The sequence below is a fragment of the Strix uralensis genome, chromosome 6 (assembly GCF_047716275.1).
Source record: "Strix uralensis isolate ZFMK-TIS-50842 chromosome 6, bStrUra1, whole genome shotgun sequence".
NCBI classification, from domain to species: Eukaryota; Metazoa; Chordata; class Aves; order Strigiformes; family Strigidae; genus Strix; species Strix uralensis.
The window spans coordinates 43,601,950-43,618,608 of NC_133977.1; the positions used below are offsets into that span (position 1 = coordinate 43,601,950).

The following is a 16,659-nucleotide window of genomic DNA, read 5'->3' on the forward strand; positions in this document are numbered from 1 at the left end:
CAGCTGCAGCTCAGCTGTAACCGCTGCGCAGCTCTGGGCGCTCTGGAGATTATTTTCCAGTCCCAAATCAATAGTTTTTAGGTTAAAGTGGCCTCTGGGAGACCAGAAGGCGCGCAGCGGGGAGCCCCGCCCCCGGCGCCGCCTCAGGTGACTGACAGCCCCTCGCACCCCTCCCCTTCCCGCCCCGGGCTGCCGCCACCAATCGGCAGCGAGGGGCGGTGCCCTCCGGGGCAGGGGGGCGGTGCCCGCCAGGCGCGGGAAGCGATCCATCGCTCCGCGCTCCGCCGCGCGCGGACAAAACGCGTGGCGCCGCTCGATGTCCTCCGGCTCGACCGCCGGCCCCGCCTCCCCCGCGTTCCCATTGGCTGGGCCGGCGCGGCCCCGCGGCCCGCGCGCCGCCAGTCCCGCGCGCCGCCATCTTAGCCCGGGAAAGACGGCGCGGGGCGAGCGGCGGCTGGGCTCGGGGCTGGCGGTATTAGGTTGCCCGCTCGTCCAGCAGCACCATGAGTGCTCCTGCCGCCTGCCCCAGTCTCCAGCCCCTGCTGGAGACTCTGGAGGACCCAGCCGCCCCGCCGGGGGAGCTCACCGACGCGCACCTCACTATCGTTAAGTGAGTGCGGGCCGCGGTCGCCGCCTCCTCAGGGCGGCGGGGGCAGCGTGAGGGGAGCGGGGAGGCCCGCGGTGTCTGAGGGGGCGATGGCCGGTCTCGGCCCTGTGTGGCTCCCCGCCGGCGTGGGGCAGGCTCGACCCGCGTGTGGCTGGGCCGAGAGCAGGGGAGAGTGAGCCCCGGGAAGCCGCGGCGGAGCAGGGAGGGAAGCTTCTGCCCGGCCCGAAATGCGGGCAGCCGGGGAGGGCTGCAGGGCGTGGGGCTGCGTAGCCGCTGGCTGGAGATCGCGGGAAATATGTAGGCCTGAAGTGGGAGGAAGGCGGGAGGGAGTCCTGGGGTCTGCTTATCCGAGAGCTTCTCCTTGTGCATTTCCCGGGGAGACCGCGGAGGCGAGTGAAGGAATGTTGAGAAATAGTAACTTCTTTTCTAACTGGAAGAAGTCTTACATTTCAGCTTTATGATTAGAAAGGTTAGGTATATTGCTGTGTATCGTGTCTTCTCTTAATTGCATTTCTTTCTGGAAGGTGCTTCTTAATCATGAGGTTCTGCTTTTAGCTGGATCTTTCAAGTTTGTTAGCATATGCAAAGGCGTTATCTCTTCCCCTCAGTATCTCCCTTTCAGCTTTTTAGTAACTTTTAAAGCCATAACTGCTTAGATACCAGCGATACTGATCACACTGTAAGATTATACAGGTTTGTAGTAATAACTGACAAAAAAAGTGCTAATTTAAAGATAATATTAAGCAACAACCGATTTCTCAGGTTGTCTTCTGGATGATTGCATTTAATATGGTTGGTTTTTGCTATCTGAAACTTTATTGTTAACATTTTATAGGGCAAGTATAGCTTTTCTGTATGGATGTCTTTCAGGTATGTCATCGCTGCCAGTTGTCAAACCAGAATTTTGGGGGAGCCTGTGTTCTAGAGCTGCTTTTGAGGAACGTGCTTTTTAAGCTCATATATTTCTGTGGAAAGTCTATCTAATTTCCAGCAGTTGTGTAAAGTTTCCATGTTAATTTTTAATGTCTTTTATAAAAGTTGACAAAGAATTAAAGCCCTTAATGGTTTGGGGGTTTTTTTTATTCTCCATAAGCACAAAATGGGTCAGTAGTCACTTCACTTTTGTCAGTATCCTAGGACACATGTACTTTATAACACAATATTGTGCCAGTATGTCAGACTATGTGGTGACTGGCATTTTCGCTCTTTAACTTCTTCAGTGTTGTGTTTTAGCTTTCTAAGGAAAGAAAGGGTTCTGTACTAGGTAATGAATTGTGTATTAGAAACTTAGTTATGTCAGTTATAACCTGTTTAACCTGTGAATATTGCTTGTTTTCCTTTCTGCTCCTTAAAGTCGCTTGACTGGTGAGGAAGGCAAAGAATTCACTGCAGATGTCAGAAGACACTTTCCTCAGCTTTGCAAGGTGTTTAAGGTATGTCTTTTCCATTGTTTTCTGTACTTCAGTGAACAATGATATATTTAGGGAGGTCAAGGTCAGTGGCCATTGTAAGACTCATATTTGAATTCATTTACTAAGAATTCAAGCTAGTGATATAGCAGTGAGGGTTTGTTGGGAAAATATATCTTCCATGTTTTTAGAAATTGCTACAGAAAAAATAAAATATAGGGTCTTGGATGTGTTCAGGCAGTGTTATGCAGTCAAATCTGATCTTTCAGGCAGAAAAGATAGTGTGTTCTGTCAGCCTTTAGAAACACTTTAGAGATTTGGAATATGCAGTAAATGTCAAAATTTTTTGAAAGTTAATACTGTTCTTAGACAACTTTTTTTCCGTTTTAGATGTTTAAAAACAATTGGAGAGTCAAGTGATAGATACATAACAGATGAAGAAGTAAAGACCTTTAGTTGTTTAGGACTGACTTCAGTAAAGATGTCTTGATTACAGAGAGCGAAAATGTCTTCAGAACCTGAAATTGTTTTATTAGAGTGTGTGTAACCGGGAAGGATTTCCTACATGGGTGCATTTTTCATCAAGTGTTTGGTTCTGACAGCTCTCTTCATTGAGCAGAAGTGTTGGTTTTAAGACAGTACTTTACAGTTACTTCTGTAAACTGAGACTTTATGTTTTTTTTTTTTTTTCAGAAGCACATTTCTAGTCAAAACTCAGAGCTAAGTAATGCAGCATTACAGGCGTTGGGATTCTGTGTTTTTAATTCAAGTATTACATCTCAATTATCTGGTAAGCAAACAAATGTCAGTGTAGATGCTGGTTGTGTGTGTGTATATATATATCAGAGTTCTTTTTTTATGTCTTTGTTAGTATATACTATAATTTTGACAAAGTTTACAGTTCCCACATGGTGCAGTGGTTTTTTCCCTAGTATGAGCAGTGTGATCAGTTCATTAATTCCATCTTGTACAAAAAAAGTATGTTTTTTCATGCTGTTACACTAATACTGTTTTACTAACTTCTAGTTTTATTAAATGCTTTGGTACCAGTTGCATACTGTAATTCATGTTGTGGAACTAGTAATCAAAAAAGATGTCCAAGTGGAAAAAGAATGAAGAATGCTTTTTTTGTTTGTAGAATTTTCAGTATGTATAGTACTGCTTTCTAGCTTTTACCTGGTGATTCCTGGTTGTTACACTAAATAATAGAATGATTTGGGTTAGAAGGGACCTTTAATCCAACCCCATATATTGTGCTGGTAAATATTTCAAATTAAAGTAATTGAAAGTAATCCATAATCTTATGGCCTACATTCCTAGAACGTGCTAAATCCCTTTAACAAAAGCTTTGGCTGCTGAGCACTTGTGGCTATGCATCGAGGTAAAACCACTGGATTTTGTTAGGAAGGGAGAGCTAATGTCCAAGCTGGCTGGTCCCCGAGGTGCCTATTACATGTCCCAGGGCTCGGGCATATCCAGTTGCAATAACACGATCAGAAGCTGCTCAGTGTCAGCTGTCCCGCTGTGTGTGTGTGTCAGGTTGGGTGGAGGTGGAAGGTGCTTGAGCTAAGGTTGCCTTTCATGGGCACAGAAGGAAGTGCGGTGGGATTTGGCTGTTGCGTGGTGCCTTGATGGTGCAAACGGCGTACTGTCAATTATTCTTTCTTCTAAGAAGTGTTAAATACTCTTGGACAAATGTTCTGGAATGAGCTTTATTAGAGAGAAACTTAACCTCAGGCAAGACTGAACAAAATCATATGTGTGGATGTGTAGGGAGCATTTTTCCATGTGACTGCCATTCTGTTTGTTGAAATTTGGTTTGGTTTTTTTTTTTTCAGTTCTACTCAATTTTTCAGTGTGTCCTCCTTTCCTATTATGCAGTATTTAGCCTGATTTCCGATGAGAATGAGGCATTTATGATGGCTGTGTGGTCCCTCTCCTTTCCCATGTAACTTTTTTTAACCAGTTGATAAATTACAGTCAATTTTGTTAGAGAATGTCAGGCTTTAGAAATAATTAAGTCCTGAGAGCAGTGGAGAGTTAGGGAGAGAGGACAAAAAGCATATGTACTCTTGACTGAGGAAAGGACTGTATGTGAGTTTGTTTCTCAGATAGTGAGATCATCTAGCCACAAAACCCAAATTTGTAACAAATCAGGCTTTGCTTGGAATTTCAAAGGAATGCATGATTTCTCCATCTGTCTTCCTAGTTGCATGTAAGTCCTATGTTAGCCTTATTCTTTTTTGTGTAATAAGCTTGTGTTTATCTCAGTTACAGCTTTACCACTCTCTTTAATAATGAAATCTCTTGTAGACCCTAAAATGAATTTCTGTATGTCAGCATAGCAGTGGAACTGACCAAAGTGCTGCTAAATTCACTTGAAATTCAAGAAATTTTGGATAATTAAATACTTAATCTTTAGTTGTAGTGTTTTTAGGTAAAATTGTCTTCTGGTTTTATGGTTTATAGAGGTAATGCAGATGTACTACATTAACAGTCTCTGTATATTAACACATTTTGAGCTTTTTTTGCTAGTTTATTTTGAGAGAAATTTCCAAAAATTGTTTAAGATCTTATGCAGAATGCTTAAGACATTAAATCATGTCCATTGGGACTTCCAGTTGAATGGATTTTTAGTAACGTTAACTGAACAAAATGACCCGATTAGAACTGTATAACCAGAATTTGAGTGCTGTGCATTCTGCTTTCAGCAACTGAAATACGAGACTTGCTTTCAATGGTGAACAGTGTTGCTGTAAAAACTTCAGACAAAAACACTCGCACTCGGGCACTTTGGGTGATATCTAAGCAGGCGTTTCCTTCTGAAATTGTTAAAGAAGAGGTAAGTTTGGTTTTTTTTTTTGTGTGTGTGGCCTGATTTCATAGAGAGATGAGGCTTGTGCAGTCTTTTGGTCACTCTGCTCAGTAGGTTTTGAGCTGAAGGTGGCTTTCCAGCAAATTTGACAGCCAAGTATAGGGCCTGAGTTCTTGGAAAAATTGTAAGGGCAGCTACAAAGGGAAAAGGTCCAGCAAATAATTGCTCTCTTGAGGGAGAAGCTGCAGTCTGAGCATTTCTGTTAGATACCAGAGAAGCAGCATAGGGGAGAGATTTTTTTTTTGAATTCCTCAGTCTGGTCAGAGCTTTAACCTTAAAACTAGACTGAGCATAATCCAAACACCAGGCGTGGTTCTGGGAAACAAAATTTCATAATTCCAGCTTCTCATGGAAGCACTTGTATTTAGGTGCTCACTCTAATGTTCTTCTCTTATTTTCTCAGGTGTCCAGTATTATTTCTACCCTGGAAACGATACTTACTAAAGGAGATGTACAGTCTATGGTGGTTGAATATGAAGCACTGAATGTTATTATACGGTACGTGCACTGCAAGATTAAATTGTTAAAATGGATGTTTAATTTCTTGGGGAAACTACTGAAACAAAATCTTAGTGGTACTAAGTATTCTCAAAAAAACTTTTTTTGAATGCTCTTTGAATTGTTCAATATATTCAATACTCTTTTCCCACAGTGTTTTGTATTACAGTCAGTAGAACAGAGTGAAATTGTGTGATCTTCTGTTTCTGTCTCTTTACCAGTGGTTCTCCTGAACAGCTCCATTTACAAAGTCTTCCCTTAATGATAATAATGACAGTTGATTCTGACACAAAGTATTCCATATTCAGATAAACTTTCATTGCTTTAATTTTAATGGCTTATTAGGAATAATTTCTAAAGTCTCATGTGCACTTCACGAGTCATATTCTTGCATTCTAGCTTTTTCAGAACCTACCCAATTGAGAAATTCTCAGCTGTTACATGAGTTTTTATTTTAAAATGTCTCTGTGGTGGCTTACAAATTTTACTGCAATTTGTCTCATAACACTGATGAGGGTACTGTTTAATTCCAAAGGTGACCTTCTAGGACCAATATCAAGAATGCATTGTTTTGGTCAGCAGTGCTAGAATAATGAAATTTTATCTTTATTTAGTATTAATTTTATTTTTTAACAAATACGTTGAGCTTATATCCTTACTGTTAAGTATTCTCTTAAATTTTTGCATCTGGTTTGAACTGCAAATCCATTTTAAAGCGAAATAGTTAATGCAGTAATTATCTGTTTATTATCTGTGTTCTAGTACGTTCTAGTACATCCTTTTTCTGTAGCAGAGAAGTTGTATATTATCATTTACTTAGTGTTTAGTAACTTCTTGCATTTGGCTAATCGTACATTAATTCCTTTTTTGTAAATCTGAGACTCTGTAGACAACTGTTTCTGGAAAATTAGGCATTTTATTAAGTGGTTTCTTTTATGTGTGAGTATATACATAAGATAATTTTATATGTGTTTATTAAAAAGGATGTAGCTATCCTTAAGAGCAAAGCTGTACCTGAAAATAATCTTTAAACAGATACTGGGTCTCAGGCTGATTGACAGTGGTAAGACAGTGCTCTTCTGAAGTTAGGCTGCTGACAGACGTAATGGAAAACTGTTCTCTTAAGCAGTGCCTGTCCTCTGGCTTTCATAAAATTATTTGCAAGGCAGCAGTTTTCCTTGGTACAGCAAGCCCTTCGTAAGCTGTGGTGATGGGGATTTAACATACCTGCACCAAAGAGGAGACTAGCAAAATTCCATGACTTAGAGACAGCTGGTTTGAATATACCCCATTTCTGAAAGTCTCCTTGGCTTCTGTGTGGGATGGTGTAAACATATGGAAATGTTTGTCATCCTGTGCCCTAGCGACTCAGTAATGGAGGGGTAAGATAAGAACCCTGGACTAGGCTAATGTACAGTGAGTCTGCGCAAACCTGTGCTGCTTCAGGGTGTCGTGGTTTTACCCCAGCCCACAACTGAGCACGACGCAGCCGTGCGCTTGCTCCCCACTGCCAGTGGGTTGTGGGAGAGAATTGGGGGGGGAAAAAAAGTAAAACTCATGGGTTGAGATAAAGACAGTTTAATAGGACAGAAAAGGAAGAAAATAATGGTGATAGTAGTAATAATAATACAAGAATTAGAATATACAGAACAAGTGATGCACAATGCACTTGCTCATCGCCCACTGACCGATGCCCAGCCAGCTCCCAAGCAGCGGCCCCTGGCCAGCTTTCCCCCAGTTTCTATACTGGGCATGACCCCCTGTGGTATGGAATATGCCTTTGGCCAGCTGGGGTCAGCTGTCCCGGCTGTGTCCCCCCTCCTCAGCTGCTTGTGCCCCCGCCAGCCTCCCCTGGCAGGGCATGAGAAGCTGCAAAGTCCTTGACTGGGTCTAAACACAGCTCAGCAACAACCGAAACAGGGTGTGTTATCAGCGTTGCTCTCGTCCTAAATCCAAAACACGGCGCTGTACCAGCTACTAGGAAGAAAACTTAACTCTGTTCCACCAAAACCAGGACACAGGGTTTGACCTGTTTTTCAAAAGCAGGCATATATTGTTTTTGGCACACATGGCCTGTGGGAGCTGGTCTGGACTGCCAAGAACACGCAAGAGATGGTTAAGATGCAAACTTTGTGCTTGCTCACTCATAAGGAAGTGATGGTGTGGTTTTTTTTTTCAGGCTCTCAGTTGTCTCATTTGCCTGAAAAGTTGTGATAGAATGGAAAGGACAAATGTAAATGACAGTTTGTTTTGCTTTTAGAGAGGTTTAAGTAAACTGTCAAAATATAATTTTTTAGAAAAATTAAAAAATTGTTTAGAATTGTTTCTGGTAAATCACGTTGAATTGGAGCAATATGTTTGTTGGGAATTTTTAATACCTATATTTGTTCTTTTGGATCTAGCTTAATGGAGCAGACTCCAGCCCAGATGGGAGAAGAGGCTGTGAGGTGGGCAAAACTGATCATCCCTCTGGTTGTCCATTCAGCTCACAAGGTGCAGTTACGAGGTGCCACCGCTCTGGAGATGGGCATGCCACTGCTCCTCCAGAAACAGCAGGAGGTGGCAGCCATCACAGAGCACCTCATGACCACAGTAAGTGGCAGTGCTAGGCCTCTCTTTCCTAGAGACAACAGGAGTAGTAACTGGGGTTATTGGTCAGTTGGGGGTTTTTATTCTTTTATTTCCAGTCTAGATAGTGGCAGCAAAAAGCTGCTGCGTGTTGACAGCAACTGCTTGATGACAGCAGTTTCAACAGAAAAATCAGTGTAACAGCAATGTAAATATAGGACCACTGTAAAAACAAGTTTCTGACAAGAATCATTGATCAGGAAAATATCATGCCTTTTTTAAATGACCTTGAAGCACCTGTCTTGATAGCATTAACTCATATAATATCATAAAACTTTTCTTGTCTCTTAAAAGAGAATTTGCTTACCAAATGTTGTGTTTTAACCCCAGCCGGCAACTAAGCACAACGTAGCTGCTGGCTCACTCCTCCCTGCACCTGATGGGATGGCAAGGAGAATTGGGGGGGAGGAAAAAAAAGTAAAACTTGTGGGTTGAAATAAGAACAGTTTAATAATTGAAATAAAATATTATAATAATAATTATTATTATAATGAAAAGGAAGATAACAAAAAGAGAAATAAACCCCAAGAAAGACAAGTGATGCACAGTGCAGTTGCTCACTGCCTGCTGACCGATGCCCAAGCAGTGATCTGGCCCCCCCCAGCCAACTCCCCCCAGTTTCTGTACTGGGCACGACGTCCTACAGTATGGAGTAGCCCTTTGGCTAGTTGGGGTCGGCTGTCCTGGCCGTGCTCCCTCCCCACATCTTGTGCATCTGCTCACTGGCAGAGCACGGGGAACTGGAAAGTCCTTGACTTAAGATAAGCACTGCTTAGCAACAACTAAACCATCTGTGTGTTATCAGCATTATTCTCACACTAAATCCAAAACACAGCATTGTACCAGCTACTGGAAAGAAGATTAACTCTACCCCAGCCAAAACCAAGACACTGAACTAGAATCAGCAGAACTCAGTGTGGTGGTAACTCACACAATCTAGCTTAGCTTCCTACTCAGAACGGGGCTAGTTTCAAAGTTGAGGCCAGGGGGCCTTGTCTGGTTGAGGTTTGAACATGTTAAAGGATGGAAGTTCTACACTACAGCCAGTCTGGGCAGTTTGTTCCAGTGCTTAGCCACCCTCGTAGTAAAAATAGGATTTGCCTTGTTGAAACTTGTGTCTGTTGCCTCCAGTCTTTTCTTTCAGTGCTTCTCTGAAGCACCTGTCTTCTTCCTTATAATCCAGCTATAGTGGAAGACTGCAGTTATCTTCTCTCCCATGCCAGACTAAAGAAGCCTGGCTCTTCTGTTATGAACTCTGTCCCTTAACCATCTTAGTGGTGACCCTCTGCTGGATTCACTACAGTTTGGCAGTAGCTCTGCTACTTCCATGCCCAAAGTTTGGCACAGTATTCCAGACATGATCTGCTGAGTACTAAGCAGAGGGGTTCGGTTTCTTCACTTGTTTCTTGCGCTTTGCTAGTGCAGTCCAGTATGCAGGAGCACGTTCCTGACTTAGGAGGTGGGGGACAAGAATTTTAATGTTCTTTTCTGCTTCCTGACAACCCGCCCCCCGCCCCAATCATCAGTTGTGTTAAATTGCACCAGCCCTTGTCGACGCATCGATTGATGTGTAAATCAGACACATAACCTGGGTTCTGAACTGCTAACCACCAGCCTTTGAGCCTAACAGTCCAACCACACACCTTGTAATCTGACTAATTAGTTTGTATCTCCCCTGTTGGGCTGCAAAGACGCTAGAGGAGACTGTCAAAAGCCTTGCTGAAGTTGGAGTGGAGAACATCTGCACTCCCTGCATCTGCAAAACCAGGCTTTTCCTCATAAAAGTCAGTCAGATTGGAAAAGCAGGTTTTGCCCATGGTAAAACCATGCTGGCTATTCGTAAGGACCTTCTTGCTATTCCACATGCCTAGAAATGGCTTCCATGGGAACTTGCACCATAATTTTTCCAGGAATGGGAGTCGGATTGGCTAGCCTGTACTTCCCCAGATCCTCTCTTCTGCATGGTGGTGGTTTGGGTCTTATTTTGGAAGCTGGCATAAAATTTGTCTTGCCCTACCCTGTCATTGAATCTCTACCAGTTAGTGACCTCTCAAGAAAAAAGTGTGGCCTCGTTGTGTCATTGGCCTTCTCCTTCAGCGTCTTTGGATACACCCCATAGAGTTTGATGGATTTGTGTATGTCAAGTTTATTTATGTGGTCCCCAACTCAGTTCTTCTCTACCATTGGGTAGTACCTGTGTCCCTGGCAACAGAGGGAATGGGAGACCAATGTTGGAGGCCTGACAGTAAAGACAGAGGCAAGAAAGGCATTGAGTACCTCAGTATTTTCCATGTCCATTAAAAGATTCCTCACCCTATTCAGCAACAGCCCCCTTGGTCTTTTTGATGAAGCTTTTCCTGTTCCCCTTCACTTCTGGAACTGTAGGTGTATTTATTTTGCCTGAAGTTAAGTATGTTTACAAAAAACCCCGAACAAACAAGGTGGTTTTTAGGGTCACAGTGTGTTTTGACTTAGAGTTGAAGAGAGTACAAGTATTTAAGGAAATGGATTTTGATTTGTTGGCTGCCATTATCAGAATAATTGAAACCAACCATAAACTTCAACTTAGAAGGTAATCAGATGGTAGCAACATTTGACTGTCTTACCAGCAAATGCTCTGTGGTACAGAATTAAATCCTTCTGATCTAGAAATAGCATAGTTACGGGTTGGTTGTATCTCTAGACACTGCTATGAGTGTGGAGTTTTTAGAATACTTTGAATATATTTCTTGTAGAAATTATGTTTCTTTCTCCCCACAGAAATTAATTTCAGAACTTCAGAAATTGATTTCTACAAAAAATGAAACTTACGTCTTAAAATTATGGCCGCTGTTTGTCAAATTACTTGGAAAGGTAAGCAGAAAAGCAGTAAGTTTTACAATCATGAATCTTTAGGGAATGAATTTCTCATAACATAAATATCTTAATTCTGAACTTCTGTATCTTCAGACTCTGCATCGTAGTGGCAGTTTTATCAACTCATTGCTGCAACTGGAGGAACTTGGATTTCGTAGTGGCTCACCAGTGGTAAAGAAAATAGCCTTCATTGCATGGAAGAGTCTAATAGATAATTTTGCTCTAAATCCAGGTAGACTAAAAAAAAGTTAACCTGAATTGTTTTGACTGCTGTCACTTTACATAACTGGAAGAGAATATTCTGTCTTAATAGTGGTCAATACTATGGTACGTACCACTGGATATACACGTAGTGTATCTGTGGTATATACGTAGCGGTGTATATATATACATTCTGGTATATACTGTGTGCATGGACATAAGTAAAATTCAAGTTGTGGGGTTTTTTAAGGAAAAGTGACAGTTTGATCAGTAGTTCGGTCTTAATTTTTCTGCTAGGAGAAATGACTAGAATAAAAATAACAAACCTTTGTTTTGTAATGCTTTAATTGATCCAAACAGCAATGAAATAGAGAATAAAACACAGTAGATCTTATTTTGGACTGTGTGGATTAATTGGAGAAGAGCACTGCTTCAGGATTCTAGAGGTGTTAAAAAAATGTTGCTTTAAAAGTATAAACAAGACCTGAACAAGTCTCTTTAAGTATTCATTTTTTACCTTGATTGTGCTTCTCCTTACTGCATGTCCTGAAGAGAAAGGTAAATGTGGACATTTAAGTTAAATTCAGCTAAACTAAGAAACAAATTAAAATGACAATTTACCATTTGTTCTGATCGTGGTTTCCCATAAGTTAATTAACAAAGATATGATTCTACCAGAAGGTAAAATTCACGACACAGCTGGTGTTCACTGTGCGTGTTCCGGTCTGGCTAAGAAGGGTTGCCTGCTGCAAAAGCAGCCTGTCAGCAGCTCCATAGGAATCGTGATGTTGCTGAGCTGGCGAAAAGTGTTTTCTCTTCTTCAGACCACTTGCATGGCTTGAGCAAACTTCTGTCCAGACATACTTTGCTATTTCTACTCCAGTGATAAATGATCCTCTGCGGCCTCAGAATACTCTATTTAAGACCATCGGTTCTCATGCAGTGGTAATGCACGTACATGTTATGTGTTTGGTTTTTCTTTTACTGTGGTAGATAGGACTCTAACATAGCAAGCAAGAGTCTGTTTCCTTCTGGTTTATGTTGGTATTCAGTAGATTTCATTTTGGTCTTGCTATTGGAAAGAAATATTTGCTGTTTCCAGGGTTCTAGACAACAATTAAAGTGGTAAAATAGTCTGAAAGGTTGGTGCATTCAATATCTGTTTTGCGAATTGTCATTAACAGAATTTTAAGCTAAAATATATTAAGAAAATAATGGTTTAAAAATGTTCCTTTTTTGTTGTTCTCTGACTTAATTATTTTTGTTGCTTAAATACGCTTTTTTTTGGTCTTCGAGATATATTGTGCAGTGCTAAGAGGCTGAAATTGCTAATGCAGCCACTGAGCTCAATCCACGTGAGAACAGAGGCTTTGGCACTGACAAAACTGGAGGTCTGGTGGTATTTACTCATGAGGCTGGGACCGCAGCTGCCTGCCAACTTTGAACAGGTAACACAACTGAAAATACTCGTAGTGTAATTGCTGAGCCTCTGTTGAGTGTGTGAAGCCAAGTCCCCTCTTTGTTACCGTAACTTATTCTGTACCTGCTTTGTCCTTCTCTAGCTGCTTATTAAAATAAAACTGTCTTAAGGAAATGAATCTGACTTGTGTATTTGTGTGCTATGTGTGTGTATTATATGTAGCAGGAGCACTTGGGACTATATGTGCTCCAATCTTTTTAAAGTTCCAAAAGATTTGAGAGCATAACTGCATGTCATGTGAGCATCTCGGTGAAAATGCCCCGTGAGTGCACAGCAGGAGTAAACATAAACACGTTGTATAAGGACTGCTTTGTCCTTTCACTGTGCAGGTGTGCGCTTTGGAAACTCTGCCCTCGGAAAAAGAAAATCACAAAATATTTTGAAAGATGCATAGAGAGAAGAATGATCCAGGTGTTTTGTTACTACTCACATTATAACTGGAATGAACATAATGTTTCTATTAGGGTTCTGAATTTCATTAAACTTGAGGATGGGAGTAGAGGGGAGAAAAAAATACCTTTTTAGATACAGTACAGTTGGATCATTCTAACATGAGCTTTTCTTTAATCTAACCATTTCTAATTCATGTATCAGCATGCCTATTTTATACATCCTCTTAAAAATACTGTTATAAGTACCCAGAAACTGAAACACCAATGCTGTGAACAACAGTACAGTCTGGGATATTTGAAACGTATGGTTGTGTGTGTCTTACGGCTTGTATGCATCCTACCTGTTTTCACTGAGGTTTGCTATCTTTGCAGGTTTGTGTGCCATTAATCCAAAGTACTTTAAGTCTAGATTCTTACGCTGCCTTGCAAGGAACTCCCTCGCGTTTACCAGCCAACCAAAGTTTAGCCTCGGCAGCTGCTGCACAGAAATCAGGTAAAAAGCACAAACTTGTTTCCAACTGTGTTCTAGATGTAGAAAGTAATCTGTTTTATTGAACAGGTTTATGCTTTTTCGTTTGAAATGTATTATTATTGAAAACAGTAATTTTTCTGCATGTTCACTGGAGAGCTCAGAGGTAGTGATTTACACTGCATAAAATTAGGCAGCTGTAGTCTGTTTCAAGTTTAGAAAATTGTGCTAAAAAATTATGTTGAGGACCAGTTTTGTTGTTGTTGTGGTTTAACCCCAGCTGGCAGCTAAGCCCCACATAGCTTCTTTTTCACTGTCTCCTGCCAGTGGGATGAGGGAGAGAATTGGGGGGGGGGGGGGGGGAAGTAAGACAGGTCAATAGGACAGAAAAGGAAGAAAATTATAATGGTGGTATTAGTAATAATAATACAAGAATTAGAATATACAGAACAAGTGATGCACGATGCACTTGCTCATCGCCCACTGACCGATGCCCAGCCAGCTCCCAAGCAGCGGCCCCTGGCCAGCTTTCCCCCAGTTTCTATACTGGGCATGACCCCCTGTGGTATGGAATATGCCTTTGGCCAGCTGGGGTCAGCTGTCCCGGCTGTGTCCCCCCTCCTCAGCTGCTTGTGCCCCCGCCAGCCTCCCCTGGCAGGGCATGAGAAGCTGCAAAGTCCTTGACTGGGTCTAAACACAGCTCAGCAACAACCGAAACAGGGTGTGTTATCAGCGTTGCTCTCGTCCTAAATCGAAAACATGGCGCTGTACCAGCTACTAGGAAGAAAACTAACTCTGTTCCACCAAAACTAGGACAAATGTCCTGAATTGCATTTGCTTTTGCAAGGGAGCTTTGGTTTGAAACTTAGCACATAGATGAATACATGAAAAACTATTCATAGATAACATTCTCATTTCTGTAGCATTTTTAATTTCTGCCTGAATGCTACACAGTGATGAGAATGCACCAATGATATTGGTACTTTAAATACATGTGAAATCACACCTACTTGAGCTGTACCTCCATATGCCTAAGATAAGGAACTGCCTCTCTTTCTTCTCTGTATGGAAAGCCTAGCATTCACAGCTTGTGTAATTCTAGACTGCTGTGGTTAGAAGCCTCAGATATGTTGTGGAAGTGTCCTAGATGTGTAGATCTTCCTTTTGTTCCCATCTTAAAATTCATCTTAGTTCAGTGAGATCAACTGAGGTTGGTTAAAATGAGACCTCTTGAACCGGTGTTCTGTGTAAAAGTTTCTAAGGGAAACTTATTCATAGCAGTAGAGTTACTATTTAACTAATACATAGTGTAGCATGTAACTTGCTATCTGACTACAACTTCTGTGGATACTTTTGTTGCCAAAGTGAAGTTTGGCATCTGAGGCTTTGTGATCTTTGGAAGATATTTATACTTTCCAAATATGTGGTTATGACTGTGATGTTAAGCCCTACTTAATAGTAGGAATGTGTGCTAGATCTCTGGCTGGCTGTTAGAGGTCCCTTTTAGCCAACACTATTCTAGGATTTGTTTTTTTCATGTTAACTTTGGTCTATTGTATCTTTCCTTTCACTCGATTGCAGTTGAAATACGAGATGATGTAATTTTTCTCCCCTCAGGTCCTTATCCATTTGCAAGTCCAGACACACCACGGATAAACTTGAATTCTAGCGTGACAGGAATGGTGGTGATTCCTTCCATTCAGCTTTTGGGAATCGAAATGCTGCTTCACTTCTTGATGGGACCAGAAGTTTTAGATTTTGCTAAGCAAAACAAACTTGTCCTTAGTTTAGGTATACGAGTTACATTTTTAAGTACTTTTGCATAATCTGAAATTGCCAATTTTGTCAGATTTAAATAGATGTCCGTTAGAATTAAATGCTTTAAACATTTAAAACTGTTACTCGACACTTTAAAGTTGTTTTTTCGTTGAATGCTGTAAGTACATGTATATACTTGATTATTTTTAAGGCTTATCTTACCAGTAGTCTGCAAAATAACAGATTTATGGAATGTGGTTTTTTTTTTTTGTTGTCCTAGAGCCTCTCCAGTACCCACTGATCAGTAGCCCTTCTTTTTTTTGTAAGCATGCCAGCATGCTTATAAATGCAGTTCAGGATGGCTTTATTGCAATTGGAAAAGAAGTTCCTGGTAAGAATTCAGTGCTGAAATTTGATTTGTTTTCTGAGAAATAAAGGGGGAAAGGGAAACATAAGAAGAAATAACCACTTTCTGTAGTACTCCAGTGTTACATTAAATAGAACTGGTCTGACTTGGTTTGAAAGCTGGCTTATGTTAAAGTGTTGTTTAACACAGTTTGGTTTTTAACTGCAGTTCTGTTTAATGTTTTTATTAAAAACTGAATAAAAGTATTATGCTGTCTTGTAGATTGTATGCTGAATGTTATATGGAAGGACATAAATGGATATGTAAAGACAGCTATTGAATCAGGTAAAAAGTGTAATCTTTTTTTATTTATCATTGCTGACCAGTTAGAGGTAATTGGTTGGTTGGGGTTTTTTTTAAGGCTAGACCTCAAGTAGTATCTGCTTCATTGCTGGTAAAGCTTCAGTTTAGGCATCATCAGTAGTTCTTTTTGAAGCAGCAACTGATATTTTTCATGATGCTTACATCTTTGTGACAGATACAAAATCACAGTGATCTGATCCAGTGATGCTATTAGAGGAGCCACAGTAACGTACGACTCGGGTGTATTGCATGTAGCAGTGAGAGAGACATTAAAGCACTTTAACTGCTTTTCTTGCTGCAGATATCTTTTCATTTCAAAAAACCCCAAAACCAAATGCCATCTCAAGTCTTTAAGAAATTGAGACATTCAGTGTATTACTCAAATTAGTGTAAAGTCTTTGTTATGTGACTATGGCTACCTTTTTTTTCTTTAATTAGGTTTTATTTCATAGTAAAGTGTAGTGTCATTACAGATGTGTAGAAATAAGTTTCCTAGTTAAAAAACATTCATTACTCTGTAAAGGCTTTGAAAGTCCAGAATAATCTTAATAATGAAATCTCGCATATTCAAAGATCTAACTGGAAAGCATAAGAAAAATGAAGTGCATTGCTTGCATGAATGCAAAATTTCACAATTTTTTTTAGCACATCAAAGTTAAGGTTGTTAATGATACGAAGGTGTTTCTACTTTACTAACAAAACTTAGGGGTTTTTAAACTTTGAAGTTTCAGTTACACTGCTCTTCAGAGACTTGGTATCTGAATCTGTTAAGTATTT

The 16,659-nt window shown here is 40.8% G+C and overlaps 1 protein-coding gene across 5 annotated transcripts in view; it reads left to right on the forward strand.

The window, feature by feature from the left end:
- The first annotated feature begins 392 nt into the window (after positions 1 to 392).
- The window catches only part of RIF1 (replication timing regulatory factor 1), a 37,185-nt gene continuing 20,918 nt past the window's right edge, over positions 393 to 16,659 (forward strand). For 2 of the 5 annotated variants that reach the window (XM_074873848.1, XM_074873849.1), the window contains exons 1-13: positions 394 to 610; positions 1,962 to 2,040; positions 2,710 to 2,806; positions 4,728 to 4,858; positions 5,295 to 5,389; positions 7,792 to 7,981; positions 10,778 to 10,870; positions 10,967 to 11,105; positions 12,371 to 12,522; positions 13,319 to 13,439; positions 15,033 to 15,206; positions 15,454 to 15,564; positions 15,802 to 15,864. In XM_074873848.1, coding sequence (XP_074729949.1) covers positions 504 to 610; positions 1,962 to 2,040; positions 2,710 to 2,806; positions 4,728 to 4,858; positions 5,295 to 5,389; positions 7,792 to 7,981; positions 10,778 to 10,870; positions 10,967 to 11,105; positions 12,371 to 12,522; positions 13,319 to 13,439; positions 15,033 to 15,206; positions 15,454 to 15,564; positions 15,802 to 15,864 — 1,552 coding nt within the window. In that variant the 5' untranslated portion in view covers positions 394 to 503. The other 3 variants (XM_074873847.1, XM_074873851.1, XM_074873850.1) reach the window with 3 other exon arrangements.